This window comes from Piliocolobus tephrosceles, chromosome 2 (genome assembly GCF_002776525.5).
Source record: "Piliocolobus tephrosceles isolate RC106 chromosome 2, ASM277652v3, whole genome shotgun sequence".
Lineage (NCBI taxonomy): Eukaryota > Metazoa > Chordata > Mammalia > Primates > Cercopithecidae > Piliocolobus > Piliocolobus tephrosceles.
In genome coordinates, this window is record NC_045435.1 from 30,480,993 (window position 1) to 30,494,117 (window position 13,125).

A 13,125-nucleotide genomic window follows, 5' to 3' on the forward strand; every position below is an offset into this window, starting at 1 on the left:
ACTGACAGTGCTGTCTGGACCCTCTCCTTCCTCCAGTTGCTCCTTCTCACATCCAGGCTGCCAAATTAGATCTTCCCAAAGTCTTGCTCATGGCAGGCCCCACATAATACCCTTCCACAGCTCTGCAGCAGAGTGCAAACCCCTCATACCTAGTCCTAATGCTTCATTTCCAGTCTTTCAAAGGAGCTCAAAAGGAGCCATCTCTAATAAACCTAACTAGATATTGTTACCTAGATTAAAATAGACTTTAAAAACTTTCTAAATTCTCAGATGCTCGTGAAGTGAGGACATGTATTGTTTTAAGATTCTTGGTGGCGGTGTCTGTTTTTCTCCACCTTTGTGTCCTCACAGAACTCACTGTAGTGACAGGCACAAAAGATACATTCTATACATACTCACTGAGTGAGTGAATCAATGCTCTGGTGGGTCTGTGTGTATGGGGACATATCTTTAACCACTCTGCATGGAAGTTGTGAATGTTATTTGATCTTCTCTACAAGACTCTAAGTCTCGGAGCCTAGGGCTCCAGTTTATAAAACTGCATCCTGCACAATACTTAGCCTGTGGTCCTCCACATTGAAAGCATCCACTATATTGATGGATGAACAGTGCTGACTCTCTTCTGTTCAGAAAACATAAGTTTTTCCAGAAGCAGACTTAGTAACAGGCAGCATAAATGGTGGGAGAAAGAGCAGGATTCTGTTTCTGACTCTGTCACTCATTATGTTGGGAAACTTTTGTTATGACACCTGCATTATTTGGGCCTCAGTTTTCTCATGTGTACAATAGTGGGTACAGACCAGGTAACCTTTAATCTTGCAGCGCTGATAAAAAGTTACAACTGGTATACATTCCTCAGTGAGAACAAATGATTCAGAGGCAGAAGACAAGCAAAAAAGAAACTGCCCCCCATAAAAAAAAAAAATTCTGCTGATGAAGTAATAAGGTACGTGATTATGGTACCTAGTGTGAGGTGACTGGTGGAAAGATCCGACTTGAAATTTCCTTAAAGCAAGAAGTCCTTAAAGAATCCTCACGCCTGCTCTCAGTCAATCTTAAATATTCCAACTCTAAGGGCAGTAGTGCATGTGGCCTCTTTTATTGTAACTAAGGATGTGAGAAGTCTTCACAGATATGGAGAAGCACTAATTTTATATAATGAAATTTGCCACGAGCAGAGGAGGCACACACGAAACTGTCACTAGCAGCTGTAGATAAGAATTAAAGATGTATTGCTGCATGGGATGAGATGGCAAGATGAAGAACGGAACCCTGAAAATCAGCAATGGGCCCTAACAATTACATGTAGACAATGATATCTATGCACTGTTCGGGAGAGCAATATGACACAGTGTCACTTAAGCCAATGGGCATTGAGACCAGACTTGCCAAGGGACCTGGGAGGATTTCATAAGAGGACAGACTGTTAAGAGTCTGGAGGGGCCACAAGTCGATGACACAGTTCCAGCATGACACCTGTAGGTAACTCTGGCTCCATGAATGAACTTCTCTCAATAATTAGTTATTCTGAGCCAGGTGTGGTGGCTCATGCCTGTAATCCCAGCACTTTGGCAGGCCGAGGCAGATGGATCGCTTGAGCTCAGGATTCGAGAGCCACCTGGGCAACATGATAAAACCTCATCTCTACAAAACAAACAAACAAACAAACCCCAAAAAACTAGCTGGATATGAGCTGGATGTGGTGGCACACATCTGTGTTCCCAGCTACTCAGGAGGCTGGGTGGGAGGATTGCTTGAGCCCGGGAGGCAGAAGTGGCAGTGAGCTGAGATTGCACCACTGTACTCCAGCCTGGGCAACAGAGCCAGACCCTGCTTAAACAAAAAAGAAAAAGAAAAAGAAAATTTATTTTGTGATTTACTGATCAAAATCATCATTAGGACCTTCAGAATCCTTTTTTTTTTTTCTTGAGACGGAGTCTTGCTCTGTCACCAGGCTAGAGTGCAGTGATGCGATCTCAGCTAACTGCAACCTCCACCTCCCGGGTTCAAGCAGTTCTACATTAGCCTCCCAAGTAGCTGGGACTAGAGGCATGTGCCACCACACCAAGCTAATTTTTCTATTTTTAGTAGAGACAGGGTTTCACCATTTGGTCAGGATGGTCTCGATCTCTCGACCTCATGATCTGACCACCTTGTCTCCCAAAGTGCAGGGATTACAGGTGTGAGCCACAACACCCGGCCCCCTCGGAATACTTTCTTACTTTGACTGGCTATGTGGAAGGAAGGGTGCTTTTGCCTATTAGAAAATAAGTAGGTGTCTTGCTTTATTATATATTTGGAAAGCAAATGTCTCTAAAATGGACATAGGATTTAGCTGAGCTGAATTATAACAACAGACAATGTTACCCAAAAACAAATTTTCCCATGATTAATATGAGGCAAAGAATAAGAAGGCCTCAGTGTTATAACTGAACTGTTCTGTTTTCTGAAAACTCTGCGCTCTCTTTGTGCCTCTATGGTTTTGCTTCTTTCTGTTCCTTCTGCCTGGAATGCCATTACTTCTGCCTTCTACTTTACAAATGCCCACTCTTTTATGATCCAGTTTAATGTCATTTCTGGTGTGGAGCTCTTTCCACTGCAACAGGCTCTTTCCTCGGGGGCTCTGTAACATTTTGTGCATACTGGAACACTTTAATTCTGCATTTGTATTTACCCCGTTATGTTCCAAAGTGTGGGGATGGGGTCTTTATTCCTATCGTCATCCCTAATCTTAGCTGAGGACTTGGTGCAGAAGGAGGATCTGATAACGTTTGATCAATGACTGAATTAATGACTAAAGGAATGAATGAATGACTACCAGAAATTACTGCATTAAGTGACTATGGGAGAAATCCAATTGAATTGGTATTGTAGGGAAATAACAAGTTTTGTAAAAAGAGGGCACATTTTAAAGATAAAGGTAGATTTAGATACAAAGTTTCAAGACCTGTGCTTTTTAAAAATAAGTGTGTCCCCAAATATACAAAGTGGAAACTCTGGGAAATTAGAGCAAATAAAAAAAACGAACTGGCCTTCCAATGTGTAAGTGCTGAACTAAGCACTAAAATCTCTAAATAAAGGGTATAAAAGGTAACGAAAACATTCCGAAGAGATTATATATCAACGAACTAAGAGGCAGAAAGGTGACTTTTTAAAAAGGGAAAGACTATCTTTGATGACATGAAATCCACATTTAACAGATTACTTGGCAATGAAATGGCAGAAAAACAGTTTAAATGAAAAGATAAATCTATAATTCCTTACAGGACATAGAATAAAGCAGAATGCAGAACACTCTGGGGGCAATGAGAGCATTTAGTTATACCAAAGATGCTCTATCACTGCTTAACTGATACGGAATTTATTAGAAAATTAATAACAAGCCATTGGATAGTGACTGTCTATGGTTGTCATTCCATTCCATTTTGGCTATATTTTCTCTGCAAATTAGTGTGACCCTAAAATGTTTTCAGGATTGTCCAACTTGTCCTAAATTCCATAAATAAACTCTTTCAGAGGATGCTGTTTTTTGCCATGTCTCTATTACGGTTCTTCACAGATGGACCATTTTTGTCCTTCCAAAGTCTAAGAATAACTCTTTCAGTTATCAAGACATACCAAAATCCAGTTCAGCTGCTCCTGTGGGATTCCAGTTAGTTTAGACACATCTGCTGAGATACATGCATTTGAATCCAAATGAAGCTTTTGTTTGATTATACATTTTGAACATTTATGGAGGTTTTCTGGGGCCAAAATGTTTTTCATTTTTTGGCACACCAAACAGAGATCTTCAGTTATAAACACTGCCTTCTGAGCACCTCCAACAGAAATCCAATCTTTTCATGTGAACAGGTGCCTCAGGAAGTTTTTGGAAGGTTTTACACTGAATCAGCTTTCCGATTGGAAACTTTCTGAACATGCAGTCAAATTTGCCAGAGACCTTCAAACTTGCTTGAGCAGTTTTCACTCATACAGACATACATTCACACATAGAGACAGCCCAAGGAAAAGCAAATCAGAGCCCTGTAAAACTGAAGTATGTTTCTAAAAGGTTAAATATCATATGCAACCAAACTGAACAAAAAGAAATACACAGCAGGAGACAGAATGAACAGATAGCAAGAGGTTCTTCATTGAGCATGTCTCCCTTAAAGCCTTACCTAGAGTTTAAGCTATACATCCGTTCAGAGAAGTTTTTTTAATCTCATTTGGTTTCAAATATATACTCAAGCATTTGCATTTTTAAACACGGCACCATAGAGTATTGCTACTAACTCCTTTCACTCACAAACCCGTTCAAACAGTTATTTTGAAACACTTTCTTCTCTAACACAAATGGGTAAACCAGATTTAAATGTAAAGGAAGAAGCAAAATTACTCTTTAAGTCAGAGGTTCTTTAGCAAAGTCCTCATCTTACCTGATTTCCTATAACTTTTACTTTCCAGTTTGAATACAGCATAGACTAAAAAGTTGTTATACAGTAAAACAACTTTTTAAGCCTTATGCCTATAAGTTTTTACAGAGTAAAATCACTCCCCCAGTGGGCATGCCTGGAATTCAAGAGGAAATCTGCTTTCAAGTTGTTCTTATGGCCTCGAACCAGATGCTGTAAGGTGGCCAGAAACCTTTGTCTACACCCACTTAGCAGATTTCTGGCTCGTTATCAGGGAATAAAAGGTTTATTCGCAGAAATGAATAATTTCCTTCAAAATATCCCTTACCCTATTTACATGCTCGCATATTCCTTCCATTTTGTTTTTCCCCTACAGCTTTACTAAGGGAATTAATTATCTGGAAGAACGGGAACATACAGTAAGTACATCTGAGTTACAGGATGAGACACAGTATGTCATCTATTAGGCCTGGCTAAGACCAGCAGCTGATGCTAAATGGGAAGGAACATGCACCAAATGTTTTTTAATCACAAAGTTAGTAATTAATTGCTCTTTAAAATACATTTTATGCTTCTTTCTGTCTGTGTACATGAAATGCACATTTATTACATGCCAAAAATTACAACATTATGGTTTAAATGTGACTGGCACGGAAGTCCGGAAATCAGAGCTAATGTTCCCACAGCAACTTTAATTCTGTCCGTGTGCACATGTAGAGCTATAATAGTCTTCCGTTTCAGGATAATACGTATAGATGGTTTTGGGAGGGAAGCTAAAGACCCATATCCTCAACTGTAGTTACAGGAAAAAATCAAAGGATAAAAGCTGTGCTCCTTTCCACATACGTGGATAAAAACAATGTCCCCACACCCAGTGTTGTGTAATCAGGGAATGAAAGAATCTGCTGTGATGCCAGCACTCAAGGGGACAGTTTCTGTTGCTGTGGGAACCTGAACTTTGCATTTCCTGACTTTGGGGTAATTAAAATGTCAGCCTTAATGTGGCATTAATGGAGTTTGCCATAAAAACCCTCTGTTTTGTTCTCTAAAAAATTGCTTAAAAGTTCAAAATGAGCCAAATGTACCAAAATTTTTAATCACAGAGACTCGGGTGGGTGAAGCAAATGGTTGGGAGGGGGAGGCCAAGGAAGGCGGATGGCAAGAGTTGGAAAAGGAAGAGCCCACTGGCCTCTGTGAGTGGCCAGCCCCAGCAGAGTGATGCTACAGAGCTAAAGTTAAACCCACCCACACAACAGTTTGGAAATGTGTAAAGGTTCAATGAAAAATAAATAAAAACTGTTCAAGCGTAAGTGCATCTTGGCAAGGACACAAAAAATGAGATAGTCTGATGAGGCCGGTGTAAAACATGGGAAGGTGAGTCACCACGGATATCAGCTTGCAACAAAAGAAAGACATCAGAATAGGTGGATCTACAGCAGAAGTAGGGAGGACGGCCACAGGGAGGAAAATCACTTCTTTCAATGGGATCCTTATTTGGGGGAAAACAAAATGGAAGAAATATGCAAGTAAAAGTTCTGGTCGCGTCTATCACATGTATATGACTGTGATGTGCTACAGCTTGATAGCTGTCAAGAAAGGTTTTTCATATGGAGAGCTTCGTCTGCTTTACTGACTTGGTTTAGTTCTGCTTAAGCATTTAAAGGGAGCACTTGGCTCAGCTCATACTCAGCCTGTTCAGTGGGGAACTGCTCTATCAAACACCTAGGGTGTTTTTTACCCTTCAGATTCCATAACTCATCTTAATGCCTTCCATTATCACCATGTGAATTTGCTTACCATTAGATTTTTAGCAATGGTAAAGAGATGATAAGCTAGGGGGTAATGGGGGAATACCGTTAAAAGGAAATTGTGTTAGTAGGTGCACTGCAAAGCAACATACATTTTAGCAGCAATATTAACCTCATCATCTCAAAACAGAAAGCATATCTCAACTATATTTCTTCTTGTTTTGAATACTACTGGGATCTTTTGCCAAATTTGAAGAGGCTCAGGAAGTGAAATAGCCAACTGAGAATTTAGGGGGTCAGACTTGTCATCTTTGCTGGAAAACACAGCCCGTGTCCTTCATATGCAAAAAAGATGGTGGATTACCCAACCATGTCAGTTCATATGCAGAGCTGACTTTTCTTTTGTGGGGATGCTTTATCCATCATGTTTTACAATCCAGTCACCAATATGAGTAGTTGCACATTTTCAAGATGCCTGTTCAGAGCCAGGAATGCCATCTTTGGGCTCAGAACAGAGAATTCCAATAAGAAATGCTCTCACAATGAGAGTAAATCCATAAACACCCCTCGGTACCCAAATGAGTTAACCACAAGCGAGTCTTTCATCTACCTGGGTGTCAATTTTCTCAGTTTTCTCATCTGTAAATTGGGAAGGATCATACTGACAGGAAATGGGCATTAAAACATGACTAAGAATAATTTTGCTAAACACATGACAAATAAAAAGGTGCTATAAAAATTCAGGCATTTGTGAAAGCTTGGAACACTACACACTGGTGGAATGTTTCTGAAGTTAAAGAGACTAACAAGTCAAGGGCACTATTTTTAAATGCCCCAAATCTGTTAGTTCTAAATAGGAACTGAATATTTTACCTTAAAGAAATTAGGCTTTTAAATTAATCTATGGTAAGAATGACATTTGAAAGTAAAAAAAAAAAAAAAAAAAAAAAATCCTCTTGAATGCAAGAAGAGCATCCAAAAATTTTAACAGCTTAAAATAAACCTTTTTCCTGTCTTCTCTCAAGCAATCTCCAAATGGACAGATTTCTGTGAATCTTTCCTAAAAACAATTTTCTTCTAAGTGTAGGCTCAAATCAGGACAAACTACAATCCAAATATATTTGGAGAAAAGTATAATCGATTTAAACAACAGGTTGGAACAGAGAAGACTTACACATCTTAATGGCAAAATCAAACTGTCTAAAAACAGCTGGAGATCAGGTTTCTCCTCCTGGTTTGTTCTTCCAACTGAGCTCACATCCATTGGCTTCCCCAGGGCCACCAAGTAGATGTATGGTGACACCACACTCGTGCTGTTCCTTAAACTTACTTCATGCCAATGCTAAGGCCTGGCCAGAGGATGCTTATGATAAAGCACAGTGAGTGAAGCCCAGTGCTTTTTCTATTCAGCAAAACATTCATTTTTGCTGCAACAGAAGACTTCTGGGCTAAGGCAATTCTATGTAATCCACACCCATAAGGTGCGGCAGAAAGCCAGGTAATGAAGACTTGCGTGGAAAAACTCCAGGCCCTTCACCACAGGAACAGGCGATTTTCCTGGTGGGAAGGGACAGTGTGCACATGCCTATTGGGCACTGTGCCATGGTACTTTCCAATTCTTTCTGTCATTACTATTACGCTGGAGATTGCCAGGCAAGAAGGTCCAAGGATGTGACGATTAGGACGGTCCTCAGGACACAGTCCCTGCTTCTGCCCCCTGGTTTCTCTACAGAAGCCGCAACTTCGACTGTTCAAATCACATAGGCCACAGAGATTTGGCTCATGTTACTTCCCTTTTCATTTTTTAGTGACAGTTAGAATATGGTCTTAGCCCAACCTTAAGTAGAACAAGCTCTCTTCACCCCAACACTGCCCCCAGGTCATTTCCCTCTCTTTAGAGATTATCATGATGAAGCAAGTGGAGAATGGAATCTCCTGGACCAATCTGTCTCTTGCCTTCTTTGCAGAATGTTACATTTGTTCTGTCAGAAGAACAACAATAGAAGATTTAGAATCTCATTTCCTAATAATTTTTGTCTTTGTGGACAAAATTTTATTTTTGAAATAAAACTCTGTGGGTCTTATGTTACTCATTTTAAAGAAGAATATGCCAGTTACTTGCATGTTACCAGACATCCTTTATGGAGATCAGTTCAGAAGAGTTGTTGGGCATCTTAAGACTAAAAGGAATATTCTTTTGGATTTGACTCCAGAGTTATTTCATTCCTTTCCATTGTCAACACACATGTTTCTTTTTCTCTGAAGTATTGGGTTACATTTCAGAAAAAGAAAAAAATCTCCTAAACGTGATTTATCAACTTGCTTAAAATAGAACTAGAAGAAGTGACTCCCAGATTAGTGGGAAGATGGCAAAAATAAACAGCAAAGAAGTGATTTCAATAGCGACGATCTCATTAAGCTGCCCATTTCCAAATTTAGCCCTTAGGCAGTTTTTTTAATTAAAAAATATTTTTAACCTGGATTCTCATTGGCTGTGTGAAGTCTGGGTGGCTTCTGAATTCTTGGAAGCCATTCTCTTTTCTTCTGTAAATTTATGCTATCCTTTAACCACTTCAAAATAAATTAAAAACTGGAAAGACAGAAATTCAGCCAAGCTACATGAGACTCCAATAACTAATGCAAATCTGACTTGTGTTATGTAATTTCAAAATGGATGTTTCCTTGTGTCTAACTGGCCTTCTGAGGTCCATGTTTGGTTGTTCAATTTAGTAATTATGGAAGTGCCATTATCCAGATCAAGAATAAATGAATACCAGCCACAAAACTTCTTTTTCTAAGTTAGTGCTACGAAAAGAACGTGGTTTATGTAATTAATTAGCCTGTTAAGGCCAAATGGCATGTCACCTGGCTTTTAAATATACTCTAGCTTTGAAAACATAGAGATGTTGGCTGAATGAAAATGGTGGCACGTTACTTTTGGCTGCCTGAGAAGACCAAACGCAAACGGCTTGCTCTGAAAGTAAAAAAGCCAGAACCCAGGGGAGAAGCACTACTCCGCACTGCGAAGACACCATCACCTTAGTGGTGTACTCACAATCAGATGACCCGGTGTGAGCGTGAGAGTTTGTCAGTGAATGTGTTGAGTGGAGGATGGCTGGGTCTGGAGACAAAACAGCTTCAAAGTTCAGGCAGGGAAGGCCCGGCTTGGCGCTGGATCCACCCGGCTGAGTAATCTCATTCTCCTCAGATGCCTTCTGGTTTTCAGCTGTCTTGGGTTTCTTCCTGAAAATAAACAAAGGGCCCTTTGAAGGAACTGACTGCATATTTGGGAAAAGGCATTTTTAGAATCTGTTAAAGATAACTTGATTTTTTTTTTCTAAAGGGGGATGGGAGGGAGTCCAGTATGTCCCTTGTTTTAAAACAAGCTGATTCTTGTTTTTTTTCCCTCCAGTAATGGCCTAACTGGGAACACATGAAAGCATATGGGCCAAGCAAACAGCACCACATTTGGACTCTGTTGGCTGCATAAAAAGACCCTGTCCCAGAACTTTAGACAGCTTGAGCTACGTATGGCTGACATTATCCAAGAAAGCATCCCTCTTCCCCCCTTAGGAGTTTTAACATGGTCTGGAAAAATACTAGTGGAAGTTTTACCGTTCTAGCATTTGTCAGGAAGCTTAGAGACAGGACTCGTGGAGTAATGGGAGGAGCACTGGACTGGGAGTCAGGAGACTTGAGCTATGGTACTAGCTGTGCCTCTAACTTGCTGTGTGGCCTTGGGCACCTCACTTCACCTCTCTGGGCTTCAGTTTCCTCATCTGTAAAATAAAGGGCTTGGATTAGAAGGCCTTAAAGGTTCCTTCCAACTTTAAATTTCTACTCATGGAATACATTATGGAACATTCAACTTTCTTGCTCTTACTTAGATTTTATCTTAAATAAATTTCAAATCACAATTTAAATTTGCAGCCTGTACAGATGAGGGGGTAGTGATGGGAGGTTTCTGTTAGAGTAGCAAGTGAAAAGTGAAAAGAAGAGCTTAGATTCTAGTAGCTGAAGACAGAAGGTGTCATGCAGAGATTTTTCTACTCCAACTCTTTATTCATCCTACGTCTAAGGTTTTTGATTTGGTGCATCGTCCTGGAGTTTAGGGTATGACTGTGTGTTTGGGACAGGAGGAAGACAAGGGTGAGAAAGTAATTGTTACTAATTGTTACATGGAGTCAGGAATAGGAAGTAAAACAGCATAGCTATCAGTCAGCTCAGGTCTCCTCTCCCCAGGACAATGCAACTGATATGAAACTAACAAATACTTAACTTATACTACTCCTACCCTAGACCACAGCCAAACTGGATTATTATTAATAGTTTCTGAACATTTCTCCAATTCCCTTGGATTTGTGTCTTTTTCTATCATTATGTGGACAGTGACCAGAAAAAGCATTTCTTTTATTTGTAGAAGACTATGTGTGGTACAGAATTTGTTGTAAGTAGATTTGTTTCCATGTTTCCCTTGTTTCTATGAGCATGGTAATGGACTTGTTATGCAGAATATTTTCTATTTAAATTTGTTGTGCTGGGTAGTTAAATCTGCCCTCGCAGAATATGGTGTTATGATTAGTATGCTGTGTTTTCAGTCCAACAGGTTGTGAAATAAAATCTGTTTCTTCAGAGGGCAGGAGGCAGAGATGGCATGATAAAGATTAGAATAGAGGAGAGGCTTTCAGACATCTTTTTCAGTATGGAGGAAGCCAACAGAAGAGAAGCAACAAATTATAAGACCTTATCAATTGTTTTTTGAATGGTGACTATGGAAGTAACCCCCAAATCTTGAGTGTCTACATGGACCCTGAAGGAGCTGGTATTCTGGTTTTCAGTTTAAAGATGTAGCCAAGATCGAAGTTGCTAAAGCCCAACTCCTTTACTATAACCGATGCTTTCTCTGAGGTCCGTATCTCTATCACTGTTGTCTACCACCAGGTTGGAAACCTCAGCATCACTATACACCTTCCTCTGCCTTAAAGTCAATTCATCAATAAGTTCTTATAGTTCTGCTTCCTTCATATTTTTTTTTCACATCTGTGTTTCCATTCCAATTTCAATGCAATCACCTTACTGCTATTTATCTAGCCGATTGTTTACTAACTGGCTCTGCATCCTCCTTCACTCCTCTAGTCCTGTTTCTTTGCGTTCACTAAATCTAAGATGACTACATTAGCCTGACATTCAAGGTTGGTTCCATATCTCCTCTAACTTTTCTCATGTGTCCTATATATTGGCCATACTGGACCCTCAGATTTCTTGAATATCCTCCAGAACGTCCTGGGAGTCTACATTCTGGGGTCTACATTTTTGCTCAAGTTTTCTCTTGCTTTGAATATCCCGTATTTCATCGCTGCCCTGTTGAAATCATACTTATTATCCTTCATACTTATTAAATGGTGTCTTCATCTTATAAGTGTCTTGATTTCTCTCTGCCAGATAGGACTTCATTCCCCACACTGAATTCCTCCCTAGGTCTTTCTCTGAAATGCCTATGCTCTTTTTTTTTTCCTTAATCTTATTTCACTCACTCAATTTTATTTCAATCATGGCTATTTATGTGCATATCCCTCTTGTGAGACTGTAAGCTCTCTGAAGGTAAGGAAATGTCTTAGTTATTTTTGTATTCCTTATGTTCATTTATTCTTTTCTTCTTCCTTCTCTCCTGTCATTCATTCATTTACATATTCATTTTACAAATATTTATGATGTCCCCATGATGTGTCAACATGGGCTAAAGAATAATAAAACAGGCCTGGTTCCTTCCCTCCCAGAGTTTACTGCCTTTTCTATACTATTAGGCAGTGTAGCTTAGACAAAGCTGTCATTCAATAATTGATTGTGGACAGAATGAAAGGAAGCTGAAATTAAAGTGTATTTTAAGAACAGTCATAGTCTGAATCCCAACGAAGTTTCCTACTTTTCATGCAGCAAGGTAGCAAAACTACCTGACTGGCTGCTTTTGCTTTAAGTCTATGAGGGGCATTTAATAAGAGCAGGACTATTTTGCTCAGTAAGGCTAGGCTGGCCCTCACGATTCATTTAAATATAGTGACAAAACAGTAATGACATATGTCACCTAGCAGAAAAAAATTTTTTTTTTGATATTCGTATATAGGGCCTAGGATACTTTCAGATGTGTACTTCAGAAAATTAAGAAAGATTTCTTTCAAACATAAAGACATAGCAAAACCACCAATATATTACTCTTTTATTTTTAACACTGCAAAAATTATATTGTTCTTCATATCAATGCCCTTGTTTCCTTCCCTAGATTCGCTCTTGCTTCCTGACTGACATCTTGTATCACATCCTCCTGTTGCCTCAATGATCACTTTGGGAGAATATTCATAGCACAGAGGCATTGGAGCTACCTCTATAAACAGGAAAGGTTAAAAACTCAACCTTTTTGGCTTATCCCCTTATTTATCTTATATCACTTTACTTACCCTTATACCACTGGGCTGTTTCCCAACTGTCCAGATAACAGAGAACTGCTCACCATCCTCAGAAGCAATTCATGTCCTATCTCACCCTTTCTAATGGTTCTTTGGACTCCTTTTTCTGGAGCTGAGAAACCCTAAAACACAGCACTCGTTTATGCCTAGACATGCACAGGTGCTGTGAACTGACCCCATTTTTGCAGTTCATAGTTTATTAAGGAGGAAAGAATAAGTCCTGTCATAATTAGTTGAAAATACATTTTGAGGCTCTGTAAAAAGAATTATAAACATGGCACATCTGAGGGCAAGTCTTTTCAAGCCTCTGTGGCGATGCACTATTCCCTGGAGCCTTTAGAGGGCAGCAGCACACTGGCTGACTCCAGCGGATTTCAGAGAGGCAAACTCCCCACCAGAACCTTCCTCCTGGTCACCATGCCAAAGGTTGATTTGCCAGACTCTGGCCTCTCAGTCTCTCTTTTTCAGTTCTCGTTCTCTCTCTCTCTCTCTCTCTCTCTCTCTCTCTCTCTCTCTCTCTCT

The 13,125-nt window shown here is 39.8% G+C and overlaps 1 protein-coding gene and 1 long non-coding RNA gene across 17 annotated transcripts in view; one reads left to right on the forward strand and one right to left on the reverse strand.

Moving 5' to 3' along the window:
• The window catches only part of ZBTB20 (zinc finger and BTB domain containing 20), an 821,902-nt gene that overhangs the window by 36,088 nt on the left and 772,689 nt on the right, over positions 1 to 13,125 (reverse strand). For 11 of the 16 annotated variants that reach the window (XM_026456669.1, XM_031935144.1, XM_031935142.1 and 8 more), the window contains 2 exons: positions 9,758 to 9,921; positions 9,198 to 9,385 (listed from right to left, as the gene is read on the reverse strand). In XM_026456669.1, the coding sequence (XP_026312454.1) occupies positions 9,198 to 9,385; positions 9,758 to 9,768 (199 nt within the window). In that variant the 5' untranslated portion in view covers positions 9,769 to 9,921. The remainder of the gene's footprint in view (positions 1 to 9,197; positions 9,386 to 9,757; positions 9,922 to 13,125) is intronic. The other 5 variants (XM_023213691.1, XM_023213701.1, XM_023213711.2 and 2 more) reach the window with 1 other exon arrangement.
• LOC111543689 overlaps positions 1 to 13,125 on the forward strand; it is a 37,543-nt gene that overhangs the window by 19,206 nt on the left and 5,212 nt on the right. The window contains exon 7 of the long non-coding RNA XR_002731936.1: positions 4,771 to 4,813. This is a non-coding gene — a long non-coding RNA (uncharacterized LOC111543689). The remainder of the gene's footprint in view (positions 1 to 4,770; positions 4,814 to 13,125) is intronic.